This window comes from Sander vitreus, chromosome 18, assembly GCF_031162955.1.
Source record: "Sander vitreus isolate 19-12246 chromosome 18, sanVit1, whole genome shotgun sequence".
Lineage (NCBI taxonomy): Eukaryota > Metazoa > Chordata > Actinopteri > Perciformes > Percidae > Sander > Sander vitreus.
This window is the reverse complement of record NC_135872.1, coordinates 16794141-16816967: the sequence shown is the minus strand read 5'-3', so window position 1 is coordinate 16816967 and position 22827 is coordinate 16794141. Positions and strand designations below refer to the sequence as shown.

The window sequence follows — 22827 nt, the reverse complement described above, 5'->3', positions numbered from 1 at the left end:
ATGTGCAGTGACACACACATTCACACAGACACACACAGACATGCGCACAGAGACGCATGCATATGTGTACACTCACACCTCTGAAGATATTACAATGCTTATACCACTTTAAGGTGTATTACTGCATACTCTGTGCATGCTCAGATCATTAAAAAAAGCATACTGTACATACTTCCACACTTTTACATAAGAGTAGTTTCAAAACCTGTGATATCTAAATATTTGTCTCAATATACTCTGTATCTGAGAGCACTCTATCCTTCGAGCATTTGAGTCATAAAGGCATATATTCACATCATTTATATACACATACATATATGTTTGCTGTAAGTCAAGTTTACTGGAACTAATTTCAGTATTACTGGCATTTGATATTTAGTGAAGTATTTGGTAGCGGTTTTCAGTTCTTGGTATTGTTTTTTTCTGAGTCTCATTGGGAAACTGTGAGCAGAGCAGAAGCTACTAACAACTCTAAGTTAAGGAACATTTTAAATGTAAATACATTTCAGTGCAATGCAAAGCCTGAAACGTTATTCACAGTAAATTAAAGACAATTATTGCGTCAACATTTTCAGACAATGTAGCTCCATGGTTTGACACAAAATAGCAGGTGAATCACACTCTGCACTTTCACCGTTCACCAACAGGCTCAATGTCTTACTGCTGGGGATGCTTACCATGAAGCTGCTACTGTACTTACCTGACCTCTGACTTGTCAAGTGGATGACACCGGCTTGGTTCCCAATGTCTGACGACATCAGAGGATTGGCGAGGGTATTTCAGACAGACCCCTTGTCAGGCTGCCAAACCGATCGCCACATATAGAAACAAATGTGTGTGTTTGTTTGTGTGAATGAGCCGTTTGTGCATACATCCGTCTTTATACTCAGAAACATGATAGTAATTTGAAGATACGCTTCATTCAAAAAGTCAGAAAGACTTGTTCAACACATCACTGCTTCCTGATCACATCTAAAGTATCTCCTTCACCCTGTCAATCCCTTATTCCCTCCCTCCGTCCTATCCCACTCTTCCCCCTTTTTTAGCTCATCCTCGTTTACATTTCCTTTTCCACCATTCCCACACGTAGAAGTTCATTAAGAGATTACAGTTAGCCCGTTAGCTGAATGTGCCTCCACTTTCTTGCTTCTTCCCTTTCCCGCCTCACTCGCTTAACACCTTTAACTATTTTTATTCTTTCACCTGGATTTTCATTAGTAGGGGAAAAAATCCGTCTCTGACTCTATGTTGACCGAACATACACTCTTTACTGAGGCCATCTAAGTACTTCTCTCTACCTCCTCCACTGTTGTGAACTGATACAAGAGAATATAATTATCTTGTCTTTGTATTGGTAAAGGCTAACTTGTTTTAGGGTAAAAGAAAATAACAGACTAATAATCTTTTTTCATTATGATTATATTTTTCTTTTTACAAGTGACCTGGCTTCCACATCGCAGGTGTTGGTGTACAAAGTTGCTAACAGGAACATGATGCAGTGTCCTTTTTAGTAAAACATATTTTTTGGTATGAATATTTTTATAGTCGGTTATCCTTCGGCATCACGTTGACTAACAACCAAATCTTTAACCTAGCTAATTTGAGCTAATGATACCAGGAGTTTAACACGTTACAGTAAATACAAGCTAGTGGTGAGCTAATTTGTGTTTCTCCAGTTTAGAGACACCACAGGGGGCAGTAAAGATGTAACGTTAGCTGGTTGAAATTTAGCTACCTGCTTTATGTCGAATAATGTGTTTCAGTGCATTGTTGCACATTAGTGTTTGGTGTTAACATTGAGCCAGATCACATTAACAGTAAGATTTTATTTCAAGGGAAGAGTATATCTGCTCTATGGAAACGAAGTATCCTATAACATCTTCACCCAGTTGCTATTAGGTCCAGACCTAGGTCTGTATAAGAAAGTGGCTAGCTAGCTACAATAGATTTACCTCACCTTCCATTTTAAACGAAAAACTTCTACCTCCTTTTCTTTCTCAAGCCGCCTACACGTGATCAGTGGTAAAACTGCCCTGTGCTTGCCGTGCTATAGTTTACCTATTGGCAGAGAGATGGCGACATCTAGGCCGGAGCGCTATCCTTGGCGTTGTGCACCGCTCAAAGAAGCCCCCGAGCGCTGCACTCAAAGTTAAAAATATTTTAACTTCAGCATTGGTTGTTGCTGACCTTTTAAAGCGCAACCAACAGCTGCATGTGACATAGCCAGAAACAATGATGACATATACCTACGCTGCGCCTTGCCTTTGCAAGTGTCTGCACTATGCTCTGTACCCTATCTTGCGGTGAGCAAAAAGCTAATTTCTTATCATCTGGAAGCAGCTTTAGTCCCACAACCTCCTCGCATATCTACCTCTTTTAATGAAAACTGAAATCAATATTAAACTTCCTACTTTGCTACTAATTCCCTTGCATGCCTGTATCTTAAAATATTCCTGTGTCACAGTATTTTCTTGTCAAGGAACTCTAATCCTTTAACTTATATTTTAGTTTGGGAACCAACAATTCTTATCTATCTTGTATAATCCAGTTTTTATATCAGAGTTGACAGAAATAATCCATGGGGTTGCAGAAATAATTGTACTAATACTGGTTCATGCTGGTTGACAAACAATAACTGTTGAAGTTGTCAACTTACACTTTAGCAAGCAGTTACAGCACTTCCTGTTCCTGCTATAGCCTATGCATGAAATTCACATTCTCAGTCCATTGCATAAAGCACACAGTAGCTATGGACTCTGTATGCGGGCAAAGACAAACCTAAACAGTATTTCCAATCAGTTTTAACCCTGACCTCAGTAAGAGACCTTTGCTGAGTAGTAGTGTAAGCCCCCACTAAACTCTTTCACAGCCACTAATGAGATTCGCTAACGTGCCCTGCGCTGTAAGCCATGCTGCAGAGCTCCAAGAAGGTGCTCCATGTGGGACTGTGTTAATGATACATACATTATAAGGAAGTGTGGATGTTGTGTGTCTTATACCTGCTGCTGTAACATAGTAGTTTCCCAGTTTGGGATTAATAAAGTCCATCTATCTATCTATCTAAACTGTAAGAATAAAGTGTTGAAAAGAAGACAGACACTTCTGCAAACGTTTCTGTCTTTAAATTTAATTTGTGCAACAGTTACTGTAATTGTCCGAGCACACTTGACCGTGCACACTTTCACAAACGTGCATTACCCAAGCAAAAACACATATTTTCTATGCCTTTGTAGTCATAAAATGCAAACAGCATTAAATAAAGAGGTTTACAATTCCCACAGCGGCTATTATTTGTACAAAAACATTCTGTGAATTGAACTCGGGCCTAGTCCAAACATACACAGGTATTTTTAAAAACTGGATTTGTCTTCAGTAGTACTAAAAGAAAATCTGTCCACACATGCACTGTTTAGAAAAATCTCCGTCCACATGATAATGTGACAAATGTGTTTGATTATGTAGCAGTGACCTCCATAGCACATTGTGACATGTCTGTTCCACAACAGACCACAAAAACGAGTAAGTGTACATTTATGTGTAAACATGTAAAAAGTCCTGCTAGAAAGCCTGTTACCAGTACAGTTTTGTCCACGTCTGCCATTGCAAGTGGTTGCTTCTAAAAGTCTTCACCCTGGCCAGATTTTTCCTGAAGGTCGGTTTACAATGACCTGTACGTGTAGACTAGGTCTCAGTCTAATACAGCCCCAGAGACTCAGAGAATCCCCCTGCCAATATGTTTCCCTATTTTGCTAAGATTTTTCTGCTTTCTTGACCTGTCATGAGTGAGGGCAGCAAACTGCTGTGACAAAATAAACAGGAAGTAAATTGCTCTTGATCAGTGAGTCGATCAGTGACTCAGCTTCCTGTGTGGTACTGTGGCAGGAGATGTCAAGACCACATTGATACTTTGTGCTCTCTGTCCTATGTAAACAGACACATGCAGAGACACACATGTACAAACACAAGTCATGAATTGACTCCTGGCCCTTAGCTGTGACAACTATTTTTTTAACGTTTTATAAGCATTTGTAAACCAGTGGTTCCTAACAAGTGGCCACAAGATAAATGTGAGGGGTCCTGAGATTATAAATAAGAAAAGGAAAGCAGGATAAAAAAAGTATTGAAACAAAATGGGTAAAAATCTTTAGTCTTTAGTTCAACTGGTTACAATAGTAATAAAGATGGTTCCCGTGCGAAAATTTAGTTTTAATATCACTATTCCAGTTTTGTGTGTATATGTTGCAAATTCCTAAACGTGTTTAATCAGATTTACCAAACAGCAAATATGGCACCAGGTAGTGAGCATTCTGAGAAATAAAATGACAAAGAAAATGAAGTAACTAGAATTAATTGTGGATCATTTACACTCATAATAAGATGAGTAACTTCTTAACTCTCATCTCACTTTTCTTTCAGTTTCATGGTGAAACTGGAAAACCCATGTATAGTCTCAACAAAGATCACACAGCATGAAGGTATTACAGTGCCATCTGCTGATTTGAGCAAACTACCCATGTTGTACTGGATTGACTGGAGACACTGACTGTTGAAACCTCCTCTGACATCTCACGAGGTGGCGCTCTTTTCACACTCCTAACCCAGTAGTTCATTATACACTCTTCCTTTCTTTCCTGACTCTTATTTTCACGTTCCCACACTCCAGACTCCACTGAAGTGTTAGCACATGTATCTGTACAACTTGTTGTGTTGGGTAAACAGTGTCATCCACGAGCCAAGTTAGGTAATTTTATCCTTTAATGTGGTGTATGATTCTGCTATTAAAATCTGTATGAGTAAAGTGCACTAATGAAATACATGCGGCTATGACAAAATAATCCAAATTAGCCATCAATCACTCACAGCGTCTCCTTCTCTCTTCACATGAGTTTCATATGTGTGACGTGATTTAGGGTGAGACTTGTGTTCTGTTTCGAATAATGCTGCCATTGGAGATATTGTATGTATCTGCTGTGGGAAATCTTTGTGTCATTCAGGTTGCATGACTGATTTGACCGCTGTCTCAGCAATTCAACATTGAATTATTTTCTGCAGATGTATTGTTGTCGAGACCTGTGTCAGCATTATTATGTAGCCACGGCAACAGCTCACAACTTTGTCTGTTCCTCGTCTGTGGGTCGGATGACTCAAGTGAATGGTGCAGCAGAGGCGAATGCTTAGGATCAGCTTTCTTTTGATTCTGCATGATGATTTATGGCGATGCAAAAGTAGAAAGTAATGCCTTTGAGGTACCAGTCAAAGTTGTGTGTGTGTGTGTGTGTGTGTGTGTGTGTGTGTGTGTGTACGTGTGTACGTGCGTGCGTGCGTGCGTGCGTGCACACATTTCTTGCATTTCCCTTGTAATGGTTACTGTTTATTGACCTCATCTTACTGTCCGTGTCTTCTGCATGTGCACAAGTGAATGTTGTGAAAGATGACATTTCCACTGTGCTTCTGCATCTGCAACCTGTCAGCTAGCTACCATCATAAGTGTGGCCTCGGTCATACCACATGTTGAAATGGCACTGAAAAAAAGCACACCAAACCGTCACAGTGCAGTCACACCCTCCTGGTGACAGTCTACTCAGCAGTTCAAAATATGACAGTTTACTGCTCAGATCAGATTCAGGGTGGCTTTTATGGAGCAGCAAATACAATCTTACTGGTGAGATCTTAAAGAAAATCCACTCCTTGGTTTGGTGAAGCCCTGTGCGAGCTGCAGCTGCAGGTGATGTGGCAGTAATTTTGTGCCGTGGTCAGTCATTTGGCACTTTGCTCTATCATGAAAGGTTTAGGGTGGAGCCCCACTCCTCTGCTCTTCCGTCTCGACGAGTACAACCTTGGTTAACAGTGATTTAGGGTGAGGTGTTCTTCTCTAACGCCCAACAAGCAGAACAGTGGTGGGTGATGGGAAGGAAGAGGACAGTGAATGAAAGATGAAATGATAAAAATAGTCTCTGGTGTATAATTGAGGTCTTGGGTGAAGAGACAGAAGAGTAGACTAAAGTGAAGATTGCATAGAGTGATGATAAGTTGGACATCAGGGAAGGGTGGGAAGGAGGGAGGGGGTTGGGAAGCATAAACAAAACATTAGACATTACACCAGAGGTGGACAGATGATGAAGAGCCTGACATAAAATTGCTAACTCAAGCTCCAGAGGACCACGTCACCGCCTCACATACGGCAATCCAGCCCGCTGGGTCCATCTAAGCCTGATGTCACATACACAGCTTACTCTCTTTAACTCTCATGCTTTCTTTCCACGGCCTACTTTTCACACTGGCCCGTATTTCCTCTTGCCTTTGTTTGCCTTTTTGAGCTTGCTCTACCTTTTTATCCTTCTTCAAAGCCAGTTTTTAGCTCCTGATGGAAAAGCTTTCTGTCTACTCACAATACAACTTCCCTATAAACTGTGACTCTATTTCCCATCCAAGGAGACTTATATAACATATGCCCTTGCTCTTTTTGTGCAACACAAGAAAAGAACGATTTAGTTTAAAAATCTGAAACGTTTGATAGTAACATCAATATAGACAAATATAAGTGATAGTAAAGTTCTTCCAGTTTGGTTCACATTGTATAGACAAACAAGTGAGAAGCGGCAGCTAGTAGCAGTGATAACGCTAACATAGACTACACAATGTTAGTTTTAACTGTTACAGGACAAATGATCTGTGTGTCCTAAACCATCAATTGGCAGCACCGGTTAAAAACACAGAAGCCCTCACACAAACGTTAGCATAAAAAAAGAAGTAATGTTAGCATAAACATTGTTTTTCTTCTTCTTTTTTTAATTGTTAAAATTGTTTAACAATGATAAACCTACCATTTTGTTGTCATTCAGCAGACAATGTTTGGTTACACTTTACTTGAAGGTATCTACATAAGAGTGACATGACACTGTCATGAACGTGTCATAAACGTTTATAAACAAGTCATAAACGTTTATGACGTAACGCTTCTTTTAGTGTCATTCGGTTTTTGCCATAACAAGTTATGGTTAGGGTTAGAGTTAGGGTTCATGTGTCATGACAGTGTCATGTGTTCATGACAGTGTCATGTCACTCTTATGTAGATACCTTCAAGTAAAGTGTTACCCAATATTTTTGTGTGCTGCAGAGAAAATTGTTAGATGTGAGGACTTTGGAAATTCCTTTTGGAACATCAGCCTAAGTGTTAAAGTGCCTTATGTTTTTTTTATATCTCTGAGTTTATTTTTTCAGAAAATGAAATGCATAGCTTTGTGACTTGAATGTAATTATAATACATAAGAGGCACAAACTAGAGATAGAATATTAGGCTCTGCATTTTGAAGGTTAGAGTCATTTTTCATTTCAATGAAGTGTCTGTGTGTGTGTGTGTGTGTGTGTGTGTGTGTGTGTGTGTGTGTCCATGCGTGCATGTTTCTGTTTGCATGTCACTGTACGATTGTAATTGTGAATTTCAAATTATATGTTTTTTACATTCAAATCTTTACCACAATTTGATATAGCCAAGGGACCATCAACAGCTTTCAGTGATCATTCGCACTTGTTCAACTCTTCAACTATTTGTATTATTCCTGGACTGTGTTTCACCAAAAGTATTTATTGTACTGGATTCTCTGCTGTTGACTCATAAATAGTGTGTTTATAATCAGAGCCTTTCCTGTTTGGAATAGGGACGAAAAAACACTTAAAGGTTGATTGTGGTCATGAAGATGTGTGTGTTAGTGTCTTTGCATGTGTGTGGTGGGTAATAAATGGCCAGAATTACACCAGAGGGAATAGCTTTCTTTAAAAAATAATTAATAGATGACTTTGCTATGTAGCCTGTTCATGCTGAGTTGGACCAACACTTCACGTTTTGTTCCAACAGATAATTTAAATGAAACTCAGTGATCCATTCTGTTATTTTTACCCTAATATTAAGTAATTAGGTCATCACACCTTTGTGAAGCTACAAAACTATTAACGCAATGGACAGCACACTCTAATCCATATCAACGTTTAAAAATCTAATCAGGGGCACCTGGATAGCTCAGTTGGTAGAGCAGATGCCCACATACAGAGGTTTACTCCTCAATGCAGCAGGCCTGGGTTCAACTCCAACCTGCAGCCCTTTACTGCATCTCATTCCCACTCTCTCTCCACTTTCATGTCTTCTGCTGTCCTATCAAAATAAAGGCTGAAAGTGCCCCCCCAAAAACATATAATCAATCCAAATTTCCTGCCAGCTGCCTAAAATTTGGAAACCCAATCATGGGAATGTGCAACAGACTTGTATGTAAAAAGCCAGATTAAGATCAACAGCTGCATTCACTTCATGATTGTTCTTGTTATAAAAAGTCTTGGCCGGCCGCATTTCAAGTATCCGTATCAGCAGGCTGCATATGGCGTTTGGTTCTCTCTGTAGCTGTAGTTTTTCCTCGTAATTTCATTCTTTCTTCTTCCTCTGTTCAACCAAGATTGCATTTTCTTTAAAGGAACACACCGACTTATTGGGACTTTAGCTTATTCACCGTATCCCCCAGAGTTAGATAAGTCCATACATACCCTTCTCATCTCCGTGCGTGTTGTAACTCTGTCAGAGGCACCCACCGCTAGCCTCGCTTAGCACAGATCCTGGAGGTAACCGGCTCCATCTAGCCTACTGTTCCCAATAAGTGACAAAATAACGCCAACATTTTCCTATTTACATGTGATTTGTATAGTCAAAGCGTGTACAAATAACACCGTCACATGAGACACAGCCATCTTCTAACCGTATACATACTGGGAACTATTATTCTCAGAAAGGCGAAGCACTGCTACTTCTGCTACTTGGGCGGAGTGATTTGCTTGCAGCACCTGAGAAGCGCTGTGGTGAGGAGCAGAGAGTAACAGGGCGTTATGTCTGAGGCGAGGTTACCATGCAGCAAAATTGCCCTTAAATTACACTGATGCAAGCTTGTAGTGTCCCTTTTCAAGGTCCTAAATCCTCATAATCGAGATAAAGACACTATTATTTAGCACCACACCCTAAGATGAAATGCAGTTTAGCAAAAAGTCTGTCTCCTACAAAGTATATATCCCAGAAAATATTGGCCTGTGTCTTCAAATCATACCGTAACCAAAAGTAACTAGTTTTCATCCCAGATTAGTTTCTATAAAATGCTTCTAACAGGCAACTGTTTTTCCTCGGAATTTGAAATTTTGTCCACATGATATTAATATAATGCACAATGATTTCATTTTCCAAGATGTCACATGTTGTAATTACACCAAGACTACAACTCCCTGGCTGATCGCAATTAAGCTACAGACAAATACGGATCCAATTAACTTCCTATTTTAACAGGGCATGCGTGAGTCAATTGCCCATGACTCCAGTTCTCATTTATTACACTGATGAGCATTCAGTCCACTTTTTCCCCTTTTGGCAAACACGCAGAGAGACATTTTTCAGCAAGGAGGAAGAGAGAGAGAGATACACTAACTGGCCAAATTTATGCAGACACTAAAGTATTACACCCAAATGTGATTATTGATCTAATCATTCCAAAACTATGAGTAGTGATAAGCTGCTGTAACACCCTCTTCTCTTGAGAAGACACCTGGATGCAGGGATTATGTCACAAGAGCATTAGTGAGATTAAGAGATCGACCGATAATGTTTTTTCAGGGCCGATACCGATTATTAGTAGTTAATGAAACCGATAACCAATATTTGGAACCGATATACATTTACAGTGAAAATGAAAATCTTTAAGTCAAAATTAAGATTTTGGAATGTTACAAACTCCAACACAAAACTTTGTCTAAATGCTTTAAGCAATAATTTAATAAATTAGAAACTTTCAACATTATACACAGTAAAAGATAGTAAGATAGTGTTGTGGGCGGGACATTAAGTCAGACTCAATGGTGAGTGAAACCGAAGCAGAGGGACAGACACAGAGCTGGAGCTGAGCCAAAGTAGCACACTTTTTAAATAAATTACTTTATCGGTTGTCAGGCAAATAAAATGCAGATACAGATCATCTGCCATCTGCCAAAAAACGAGCTGATAATCGGTGTATCCCTGGTGAGGTTGGGCATTTTACTGGGATATAAGGCCTTACTTGCAGACGGCGTTCCAGTTCATCCCAAAGGTGTTGGATGAGGTTGAGGTCAGGGCTCTGTGCAGGCCAGCCAAGTTCTTCCACAAGCCAAAAGGTTGGGAACCACAGCTTTAGGGAGTTATGTGGAAGTCACAATAAACTGTCGCTCATAGATCAATTCCTCTGAAAAATGAAACTTGAATGAAATTTCAAACTGAAAATAATCAGTGTCTAATACAAAAAAACAACTACATTCAACACAACAAGTAACCGGAATTATTGAAAATAACTTTAATTTCCTAGGCATTAGCAGTTGACATACTTTACATTACATGTACATAAAACCTCCAACCCACCCAAAATATTGGTATAGTCAAATGCAACACATCACCGCAAAACCAAAAGTTGATGCCTAAATAAACACTTGATATAATGGACATCTAATTGTGGAATAGTTGGCATCTAGTGGTCAGTGAATAAAGCTCTTGGTGGGAACCAATCATGTACAACAACCATTGCTTTTTAATTACATTGCTATTAGATTGTGAGACATTCATTTTTCTATGATCTGTTCAAAACATTACTCATGCCCAAACGTATAACATCTTTAACCCTTTGTTAAGTTGTCTGAAAAATTTAAAGTGTCTGTATCTACTGCCTGTATCCTGCCTGGTTTAGTCCACAGCACAACATTGTTTTTCTGTTAGCTAAGAAATACACTGGCCAAGTAAATACACACCTATTCCTAGAGAACAGGCCTGTAATATAAATCTTCCACTGAGACTGCTGAAAGCCAAAAAACACAGTGAGCTCAAATTGGTCATAACATTGATGTTCTCCATCCATTTCTGAGCTGTGACTGATTTGTTTATTTCTCTCTCTGAAAATATGTTAATGAATGCATCTATAGGCAGCTGTGGGAAAGTCCCTGTTGTAAGTTATTGAGGAACTCAATTTGAATGTCCCTGAACTGATGTTTTAAAAAACGTCAGATCTCATTCAAATGAAAACAAAAGCTGTGTTGCAGTAGACTGTTCTGTTGTCTGGATTATTTCAGGCTAATGCATGCTTGCTTTTCATCCAGGACTTTTGTATTTTCTTTATATCAGCCAGTCAAAAGCTTACAGATGTGCCGCTTCACTAATGTAAAAAAGGAAAGACTAATCACTTTTATTCAGCTAATTTAAGTGTTAAACCTACAGTCATAAAATGCTTGTGGGTTAATGTGATTGCTCAACACAGCCTGTATTTGATTTACAGTGTGACGCCCAGCTTAGTCTCTTTCACTTGATTAACAAAAGCAGGTATTGATCATGTTGTAGTTTATGATTTCAAAATAGGAATTCACAGCTGTTCACTGAAAATGGTGTGTGTAGGAATGTCCGTGCTTTTGAGTGTTATTGTGGCTCACATGGACGTATAAGTGGATGCACGTGTGTGATGTCTGTTTTTAATTTATGCATCAAATGCATTTTCTACACATACATTTACAGTATGTCTAGTATTTCCATTTAAGCATCTTTAAACATCTCAGATGCAAATGTGCATTTTACTCCACTACATTTTTCCGACAGCTTTTAGTTACTTTTCAGATTACAATTTTTTCATATCCTTCCTGTCCAGTGAAAACCATGTATCTCCAGATTTGGTGATTTGGAATGTGAATGTTTCTGATAAACTGAAAGATGAAATTTTCCTTTATGGGTTGAGAAAATGATTCTACTTCTTAAGCTAAATAAAGTCTTTAAAAAGCCTCTTGGATCAGCTGGAAAACCCATCGTCACAAAGCTGAAACCAGGCTGTTTTTATAATGAAAAGTTGACTTTTTAGAGATATGTGGTTCTCACAGGACAGAGACGCTACACACATATGGTGATCTTATAAAACATGACGCATTGCTGTAAATTAACCTACCCAACAGTTTATAAAGCAGTTCAAATTAGCACAACCTTAAACATCTACAGCAGTGAAATGCAACATACACATTAATGCAGCAGTAATATTAATCCACGAACATCATATAACTAGGAAAACACTGACAGGGAACATTTTACTGCACAATGAGTACTTTTACTTTCAGTAAATTTTTCTGAAAATTCATACTTTTTGTAAAGTAAGGTCAAATGCAAGACTTTTACTTGTATTGGAGTATTTTCACAGTGTGTATTAGTACTTTTACCTTATTAATAGATCTGGTCTTCCACCACTGGCATTACATATGTGTGAATTTGCTTTGTTTACCATGTCAGACATCTCATGACATTACATCCTGCATACCCTGGAAAGTAAACAAAGAAGAAGCCACTCATCCTACATCACTCCTCCCAGGCTGTTTCAGAAAGCAATCAGAGCATTGTTATTGTTTCAACCAATATTGTGGTGCACTCTGCACACACTGCTTAATTATAGCTTTTAGTGCGTGCACTTTAATACCTGTCTGTCTTTATGACTCTTTTCACTTGGAATGTTCTGTCTATATAAAACAACTCACCCAGCAACATGTATGCACACGAAGAATTAACCAAACACTGGTACACACCGACACAGTCCTCTCAATATCACTTTATACTTGCAGCTGGAGATATTAAAGCATCTCAAGGTTACGTTATTAAAAATATCACAAACGCCAACTCAGCAGGTCACGCCGAGCCTGAATATTCTATATGGGGGGGGCTTTCCACTTAGCTGCTAAATCCCACTCAAGCTAAGAATTACGATAGGACAGGAACCAGTAAAGCTCTATAACATGACATGGGGACGTGTAGAGAGCCAAGATAAACCAGCTTGTCTTCTCCTCCCTGCTTTCTCCTCACACTCTAGAGCACCTGGCTGCTCTGAAGACTGCCAGCTGGAAGAAACCTGGAGGAGAGAAAGAAAGAAAAACTTACTAGTTGTCTTTTGTTAAAACTCAATAGAAAGAATGAGGATAGAGTGAAAGAAAGGGCAGGATGGGACAGATGAGTAACTGAAGGATGAGGAGAGGGGGAAAGGCCAGCAAATCCTAGATGCGTGAGAAGAGAGGAACGAGCAGGCAGCAGTGAGTCATCTACCATCCCACGGCAATAATGTGAATGTTATCACTAGTCCTCCACAGACTTGACCCAACTTATTTGAAATATTCTCATTATGTAACAGTAAGTTTCTTTCCCATTGCTTTGCTTCCCACATCTTCAGTTATTAAATTATCTACAAAAATAAAAAGCATTTTCCTTTACTGACTGAATGTTCTAAATTGGATGTAGGCCTTTAATTAAAACCACAAATGATTTACCAAAGAGACATAGCAAAGCCCTGTTTAAAAAGAATAGTTTTACATTAGAGAAATACATCTGAAATACACACTATGCTCTTTTTTTGCAAGAGAAGATTAATGCCACTCTCATGTAAATATGAAGCGATTATGCCAGGAGACGGTTAGCTTAAAAGGGGAAACAGCTAGCCTGCCTCTGTCTGAAGGTAACAGAATTAAAGTGCATGTTGCTGGACTATTTCTTGCCAGTCACTTCCTTTAGTTGTCTTCACTGCTACTAGCTCGTCATCTTTCAAACACACACACACACACACACACACACACACACACACACACACACACACACACACACACACGCGCCAGGGTTGGGGCATCTGTGTGGTGCAACTTCTGTTCTTGTAACTTTAACTGTCCTGTTTTTCTGCCTGTCTGTCTGGTACACAATGCACTTTTATGCTATATAAGGCCTAAACTATAGGCTTAAGCTAAACCACCTGTGCATCGGAGACTGTACTTTGTACGGGGAGTGCAAATGTGCCTCGCCTGGAGTACTTGTAACCACTTCCTCAATGACTACACACAGCTCTTTTGCAATGAGCACAACTTTAACTGTCAATATTTCTACATAAGCTAAGCTAACCTTCTCCCGGCTGTAGCTTCATATTTACTGTACAGACATGAGAGTGGTATCAATCTTCTCATCCAACTCTCAGCAAGAAAGCAAATAAGGGCTTTCTCCAAAATGTAAAACTATTAATTAAACATCAAACAGACAAAAACAGGACTAAGCTTATTGCGTTATAATTAGCTTCAGAGTTTTTGTAAACACGCCCTGATTAGATGGGTAAAGCAGTGAGTTGGAATTCATCATGGTGCAATCTGAGTGACTAGAATCTAATTATAATTTGAAAAGTAATTTAAAATGCTGGATGTGATTTATAGGCATCATAACCTTAATTACACCATCATGTATTCTTTGCATGACTGAACTGCATCTTTCACCATGCTGTATGCAAAGCATTGACAGAGAAATAATAAAACTAATACAGTTTGTTTTTAGGTAATTTTGTTTTCATGCTCACAAACAAAAAAAAACACACCTCTACACTGCCAGACTTTCAGCATGCCGATACACTTAAAAATTATTCCTAATCAGATGATTTCTTACTTCGTCTGCCGAGGGTCGGGATAACCCCCCTTGTGTGAGTTACAGATCATGAAAATTGTAAGCGAGCATCTTGGCAGCAGTACATACACTGAATCCAGAGGAAAAGTAATCCTTGCATGGGAAAGGGATGGTTTTGTTGCTGAGAACTGGCCAGAGAAAACCCTGCCTGGGCCCAAAGGAGCAGCTGGGGGAAATACTGAGTCACAAACAGCACAAACACAAACTCTCTCCCGCAACAGTCCTGACCCTTTGGTTAGACTGTTTTTTATTAACAGTGGCGTCTAGACAGAGTTCAGCACAAAAAGGGTTATGAGTTGACCCAACCTGCTGTCGAACACAGCCTGAGGAGAGAGGATGTAAATGATGGCACGACCGGCAGAGATCCTCCAACAGAAAAAAAAAAACTCTTCTCAGCCACACACACAGGGGAAGACCCCCCTGAACCTTCTGGTTCACCAAACATATCAAAGTGTCAGTTCCAGTCGTGCCGGAAATTAATGAAAAGAAGCGCAAAAGGTGAAGGCCGGAGAGAGTAAAGAAAAGGAGAACAAAGGGATGCAATGATGGATGTAGCCAACTATCATGAGACAGAGTAGAACAACAAAGAGCATTATTAAAAAAAGTATCTGCACAGCAACTAAGCATATTCACAGAGGCCGTAAAGGAAATTAAGTGAAACATTTAACAATAACAAAGAACAGTTTACTGGAGACAAACATATATACAAAATACAAAAAAACAATAGCTGAAATAGTCTGCCTGAAAATCTGTCTAGCTTCTACTGGTCATAGACAAAAGAAAGAAGAATAAATTAATCAATAAATGAGTTTATACATCTGCTGGTATTATCAGTAGAGCACACTCTCCCTCTCTCTGTATCCTTCTTCTTGTCTGTATGTCTGTTGCTAAACATTAGAGACAAATGGTCATTTCTCTTGTCGGATGCCCTCCAACACAAACATTTATTCAATCTTTACATTAATTGTAGTTTCCTCTGACTGGATCGCTCCCTTTAAAACTAAGATGCAATAGAAAATGTAATTATCAGTAAAAAAGGGTTGTTTCACCACATACACATCCACACACACACACACACACACACACACACACACACACAGAATGAAAAATGCATGTATGATGGATGAAGTAGAAAAACATATTTCTGGAGATTATGACCTAAATTCACTAAAAACATATGTGGAACAGGAAATCAAAGTTGTATTCTAAATGCAAATGAATCAATAATTTCCACATTGTTATTTAACGCTTTGCCTGATTCATTTAGCAAACCTTTATTTTTACAGCTCTGGCTGAGGACCAGTTGTAATCAGCACACGGATCCAAAAATCATCATTATACCAGAAATCATGCACAGCTCTCTGTGACAATGAGAGAACCACACCCTCAAACTGTGAATCAGCAGAGGAGATTAGATCTTTTGAGTAAAAACACCTTATTTCAGGATCTGGGTTCTGGTGGCTTTTCATCGATCATACTAAATCAAATGATTAGACTTCCTGGAACGGTGAGCTTCTGCATAATAACAGTACTAATGTTTCAGTACTAACTTTTCTGGCACACAGTGCACTTGTTTCTAAACGCAAATGCATAAAGGAGTGGATTCAGGCAGCTATTCACAAATACCAGTGCTGTAACAATGCCCCTGCTGTCCATGTAAAACTTTGACAGGCCTTCGTTTTTGAGAGAAACAGCAGCCACGCCAAGCACATTTGTGATATGATATGGCATCCATGGGACAAAAAAGAACACGATGATACTTGTGATCAGCCAGGTGGTCTGTGCGTGGTTGAAGAAAGCTGCCTGGTTCACTTTTCTGTGAAGGCCGATGTATGAAAATGCCACGACAAAAGAGCAAAGAAATCCAATCAGGGTCTCTGTCAGTAGCACGGCCTCCTGCTGGGCCAGGGAAGAGTAGTGAAACTTGCAGTGTTTCCAGTTCTGGTCTGGGGTCAACTGTCCATTCACTAAAGCAGGGATGGACAGGATCATTGCAGCCAGCCAGAGCAGAACCAGCAGCCTCTTTGATCCTACGTGATAGAAGTACCTCTGCAGGTACACCACCTTTAGGTAGCGCTGGACACTCAGCGCTGTCACTGTCATTAGGCTACCATAAAGGCTGCAGTATGTCAACTATGTTACTAGCTTACAGGCCACAAGGCCAAGTGTCCAACTGTACAGTAAAGTGTAAATCCACAGGGGCAGGGGGAGCAGGCAGACCAGGTCTGATATGGCCAAATTCAGCATCAAAATCTGGCTCAAACTGGACATGTGCTGTCAGTTTGGTCTGAGGATGATCACAGTGATGTTTCCAGGAACTCCCAGCAGGAAACACAGGGACAGCACCACTGCAGTGGCCAGACTGCTGGAGTCCCAGGAGGCAGGAGATGGATGTCCAGGAGAGGAGGAGATGTTAGAAGTGACCACAGTGGAGTTGAGTTGTTCCATGCTGCAAACTTGCTAGCAGACAAGCTGAATGTGCACCGAGCGAGTGATGATGGAAACTGTGCCAGTCAGTCGAGTTAGAGCATTCAAAGAGGAAATTACAAAGAAACAGTATTGTTTACATGCAAATTAAGTTCCATCATCGTAGCATAGTTTTGCATGGCTTCATTATCTGATGCTTTTTTCCAAATTATGTTTTCTGCACAGGTAACAGCTTTCACAACAACACCTTCACAGAAGTAAAACAACTGTATGATAAAAACTAACCTGAGGACTACTGCAACAGTGTCACCTCCACATGTTCCAATAGGATAACAGTATTTGTCAAACATGTCAAAATCAAAGCATTTTTCCCACCTCAGTCATTTTTATGATAAAACAACTATGTGTGCACATGATTGTACCCTAAATGTTTATACTACAATATATTATAAGCTATATATTCTAATAAACCTTCCGTGTTTAAACTAAACAATCTCACCACAAGGTCCATTTTGTGTGTGTGTGTGTGTGCGCGCGCAGTTAGTGCATGTGTGTGTTGGTGTTTCACCATCTAATCAAGGAAAAGGAGGAGTTGCTCTGAATGAACTCTTGTTGCACCAAGCAGAGAGACACTTGGAAAAATAAACAGAGGTTAAAATACAGGATCCCCAGATCTGTATGTATGTATGTGTGTGTGTGTGTGTGTGTGTGTGTGTACACCTGACATAAATCTAAACTTAAATTTTTTGACCGCAAAAGCACCTGATAAACACGCGCTCAAAGGCAACATTTTGTCGGTATATCTCTGTAAATAGCTTTACATCTAAATTAATTTCCTACTATTAAGCGTCACTGTTCTGCGCGTATTCCCGACGTAATCAAAATATTTGCCGAATCCGAGAAAAATACCCCAAATTCTCTCCACATGGCTCCACTTTTGACCCAAAATGTAATGTCATGACATGATCAAAACCTTTATTCATGCTTGTCCCCTCCTGTCTGACTCCCCCCTTTCTGGCTGTTGGCTCGTCGCTTTTTTTCTGCATCAGAGTGGGATGTAGATTTATTTGAGGATCTTGCACACACACAGCTTCTCCTCGCGCTCCAGTTTTTTTTTTTTAAGTAAATGATGGAAGCCAGTCTGCTGGAAGCCGTTTGGATGGAGAAGATTTCTTATTAATGAGAAGGACAACATTTACTGGAAGTTTGTATTAATGTTTGCAGGTAAGACAAAGTTGAAGACATTTCCTATTTCTTTACAATCTTTTCAAAATAAAATCACACCACCATCTTTCCTCTTAATGTAGTTTATAAAAGCTATGCTATGCTTTCTCTCTATCTTTTTTTTAAAATTGTTTTACCAGTACTGTTTCTTCTTGGGTTTCAGACTAGCTTACTTCTTCTCTATGATGTATACCTCTTTGAATATGATAATAGAATAATAGCATACTTCTAGACTTTATTAATATCTGAAAATAGTCAATGTGTCATGTGTCAATGTGTTACTAAATAAATGTTGCATGTAATAACGATAGCATTGCCTGTATTTTGAACTATGTATCATATTAATTTAATTGCAGACACCTCATTTGATTTAAAGTAACATATAACAGTTACACTTTACTCCTCAGTGGTTTATTGTTTAGAAATTAAGCTTATGCGCCCTCTGCAGGCCACATAGTATATAAAAGCAACATCATATGCTAGTATGAGCTGTGGGAACAATCACAGGATTTTTCTTTTCGCCTGATAAAAGCATAAGAGATGTTAAGAGGTTTGGATCCATGGTACAGTATTTCTCTCTTCCACCTTGGTATTTGAAATTGCCATATCTGTGTCTCTTTTTTCAGTGGGATGGGACTCAATCACTTCCTGTGTCTGCTGCTCTGTGCAGCAGCCCTGACAGTTTCTGGAGTTTTTGGTAAAGATGAGAACAGCGAGGCGAACAGGTGGGCCAGGCAGAGCCTCCCGGTGCTGCTGGACACACACACAGAGCCTTTAGACACCCCTTTGTTCAGAGGGCAGCAGGAGGATGAGGAGAGAGGAGGGACAAAGACACTCTGTGGAATAGAGTGTCAAAGCAGCCTACCACCTATGGACCAGATTGAGCAAGAGAGGATTCTGGGATATGAGACAATGTATGAGAATGGCACTCGCACACATACAGATATCAGTTTGCAGGCTTTCAACAAGACGTCTGCAGGAACACCAGCCCACTCACCAGCTCGCACTCGCAGGAAACGGCAGGTTTATGGAGCAGATGGACGCTTTGTGATCTCTGACTCGCATTTCATCACCAACTATCCTTTCTCTACCGCTGTTCGTCTCTCCACCAGCTGCTCTGGAGTCCTGATATCCCAGAAACACGTGCTAACAGCGGCACACTGCATCCATGATGGGAGGGACTACCTAAGGAGTGCCAGAAGGCTTAGAGTTGGGGTGTTGCAGCTCAAGACTAAAAGTAGAAGAGGGGGTAAGAGGAGAGGAGGGCGGCGGAGGGCTGGGAGGAAAGAAGAAGTTGAGGAGCAGGTAATGGAGGAAGGTGAGGAGCAGAATAGTATAGATGGAGATGTAGTGAGAGGGAGAAAGGGAGGCAGAGGCAGGAGACGCAGGGGAAGAAAAGAGGGTGAGGAGGGTGTAGCTGAGTTTGAGAGAGAAGGGAAACAAAGAAGTCTCAGCCGTATACGGCATAGTGCTGAACCCAGGAAGCAGCCCGTCTTCCGTTGGACACGAGTCAAACAAACCAGAATCCCTCAAGGATGGATCCAAACCAAGAGCTCCACCAACTCAGTGTCCCCTGACTATGATTACGCTCTCCTGGAGCTGAAACGGCCCCTCAAACAAAAGTACATGGAGCTGGGAGTGGCGCCCTCTGCCACCCCCCTGGCACGGATCCACTTCTCAGGCTATGACGCCGACAAAAGCCTGCTGGACGGGCGTGGAAATGAGAAGGTGGTTTACCGGTTTTGCTCGGTTGCAAACAAGTCTGACGATTTGATGTACCAGCGCTGTGACGCGCAGCCGGGCGCCACGGGAGCAGGTGTTTACGTTCGTCTGAGACAGGAAGTGGGAGAGGAAGGCAGGAAGGGGAAGTGGCAGCGGAGGGTGATCGGTGTGTTTACAGGCCATCAGTGGGTGAAGGTGGAGGGAGGTGAGCAGAGGGACTTTAATGTTGCAGTGAGGATTACTCCACCCAAATATGCCCAGATCTGTCACTGGATCCATGGAGATCCAAGTCTCTGCAAAGAGGTTTGACTGCAAAGCGATGGATCTAGAAAAATATTTGTCAGTTTCAAAGAGACTCAAAGATCCGGGCTCTGTGTATAAAACTTTTTTTTTTTTTTTTAAGTCTTAAGAATGGTTCTAAACTTTGACTTATGACTAGAATTTATTTTAGTAAAAAATAGGACTTAGAAACTTTGTACGAAGAAGCTAACTTTTTAGCAAAGTATGAGTGTGAGTCCTGAGTGCAGACTGAAGTGTTGTCAATTAAGGACTACAATCATGTCTGCCCAAAATGCACTTCCTAAAGCACTTCAGCTAATAGCGCGCCTCCAAAGGTTATGTGTCATGGCTGCATCACAGCTTCATGCTTCATGCACACCTTGTCGTAATTAAGCCTACCCCGTTGTGTCCAACATTATATATACGCCAAATATATTGCAGCATGCAAGAAGAAAGCTTATAGAAGATTTCCCCAACAGCATAATGACAATGTTAATAAGTGCTGTTTTGGGGTATTTTAAAAATCCTAAATGAGTTCATGAAGAATATAATAACCATTTTAAGACATACTTATTTGTGGAGGCACCATAAAATGTTTGTATGTGAATTAAGTAAACGTTTAATAGTTTATTTTTTTCCCCAAAACAAACAGCACATCATTACCACCATGTCATTACATGTTTGTATAAGAGTGTGGGTATTAGAACAGATGTATCTTTTATTAATTATCATCCTACATTTCCAAAATATGGAAAGTGTGTAGCCACTGCCTCTGCTGGTCACTCCTAACTAATGTAGCAGACATCTGGAGCTGTCTGGAATCATTATAAAACCAAGTATTAACGCTTCATATCATTTATACATGGCACTTATTCTTAAGTGTAAGAACAAGAACAAAATTACTGTAATTTTTGACACATTTAAGACCAACATTTCACTCTGAGCAGCGTTATGCATACCAGCCCTGGAATTTTGATCGGAGTTTGTCAGGCACATCTAAATCCAGGAATGCTGCACATGTCCCTGGTTCTGGATCTGTGGCCTGTTCAATCAGCCATTTATCAGTTAATTTAGAGGATGTAGGAAATCCTTGTGGATGAGTCACAAAGGGCTAAAAACATGACAAAGTGTTTGAATTTGAGTTTCCTTGTCACCTTTTCTAAAAATCACGTTTGTTTGTCTGTTTCTGAAATACCTAACTTATATAACTCTGAAACTTTAATTATGTAAACAAAGAAAAGACAAAACCCTATTTTCTATCCTATGTTGCACAATGTAGACATTTTGCTTTGTTTAATTTTGTATAGAAACATACATAAGTGAAACCTTTTGGTCCTCATTTCACTTCATGTTAAAGGAATACTGGGTCCACACAACATATATATTATTTTCTGATGTTTATAATATCTTGTATTGTAATTTTGTCTTATTTGTTAGCTGAAATTGTCATGCCACAAACATATTTTCTAAGAATTCATGCTGATAACAAATAAAAAAGCAGAACAGTAAGTGATAAGCCGTGAGGGTAGTTTGTATCAGTGTATTTGTCTTTTATTGCATCTCATTTGGACTCACATGCAGGTGGGGGTGAGGGAGAAAGAACGATGCCATCCATAATAACTCCCCAAAAAAACAACACAGCCTTCATTTGAATACTTAGCAAACATCTTTATCCACATTATTGTTGTTTTTTATGTGTCGTCTTTATTTTTCTTTCAACACTTTGTTAATGCCACAATGGATTAAGATACAGTCACTTTTGGAAATAAACAACACACAGAACATCCAGCGTATACTTGAGTGCTTTACAGTGAGAGTCCTCAGGACTTCCAGTGACAGTACATGAACAAATGTACCGACCGCTGCTGCGTCACTCAAAGAGGACTGAGGCCACATCCCAACCACATACACAAATGCTTCCTTGTCCTTTGATTTCCACCCTAACATTAAGTCATCTTGTGTGGAGACCGAGACAAGGAAATAAGGATTCCCAGATTGACATGTGTCGCATGCTACGATGCAGTATCACTCCACACCAGCTGAGGGCCCAACAGCAAACACTCAGGGCAAAGTTTCCATTCAATACTGCCTCTGATTTCAGATTGAGGGGTATGTACAAAGAAGGCAGGGGAATTTTTTTTGTCTACTTTCCTTATTTTTAACCATACAATTTGACTAAAAATATATGATACATTTATTTTCTCAAAATAAAGATTAAAGAAAATATGTATAATCCATTATTTAAAATAGTATAGAATGCATATGTCAATTTGAACACAGTTCACAAATTTTTGCATGTTTTATACAATCCCTAAAAAAAAAATTAAACTGAACACAATTTCATGTTTGATGATAAGTCCAGATTTGCAGTGCACATTGTTACCAGGTGCATTTGTTCTCCAAAAACTTGAAAGTAGACAGGTGGGAGGATGGATGGCCAAGCAGATATAGGTACAACCAAGTTTTTTAATGACATAAACATAGCTCAGTATTAGTTTGGACAACAGGGGCAGAGGGGTGGGGGTGGGGGGTTGGCCAGTGAAGTTACACACACCGAACACAATCCACATTTAACAACACAGTCCTCGTCTGGGAGATGCGTCAAGAAACCAACGTTTATCCACCATTCCAAGTCAGCTGATACGTGGAAATCCAGAATGAATCTGAATACACATTTATTT

General features: G+C 39.8%; 1 protein-coding gene and 1 pseudogene across 2 annotated transcripts; one reads left to right on the top strand and one right to left on the bottom strand.

Annotated features, from left to right (window-relative positions):
- Nucleotides 1-14702: 14702 nt before the first annotated feature.
- Nucleotides 14703-17599, bottom strand: LOC144533454 (leukotriene B4 receptor 1-like; annotated as a pseudogene). Its single transcript, XR_013503438.1, has 2 exons — nucleotides 17207-17599; nucleotides 14703-16998 (listed from the first exon to the last, which is right to left on the bottom strand). The product of XR_013503438.1 is annotated as a leukotriene B4 receptor 1-like (transcript).
- Nucleotides 17600-17959: 360 nt separating this feature from the next.
- LOC144533453 (inactive serine protease 35-like) lies at nucleotides 17960-22164 on the top strand. Its single transcript, XM_078274808.1, has 2 exons — nucleotides 17960-18145; nucleotides 18772-22164. The coding sequence occupies exon 2, from the start codon at nucleotides 18776-18778 to the stop codon at nucleotides 20174-20176; it is 1401 nt and encodes a 466-aa protein (XP_078130934.1). The 5' UTR covers nucleotides 17960-18145; nucleotides 18772-18775; the 3' UTR covers nucleotides 20177-22164.
- Nucleotides 22165-22827: the final 663 nt, after the last annotated feature.

What these genes read in the sequence shown, in the direction of transcription:
- LOC144533453 (XM_078274808.1), top strand. Translation starts at nt 18,776, where the DNA reads ATGGGACTCAATCACTTCCTGTGTCTGCTGCTCTGTGCAGCAGCCCTG.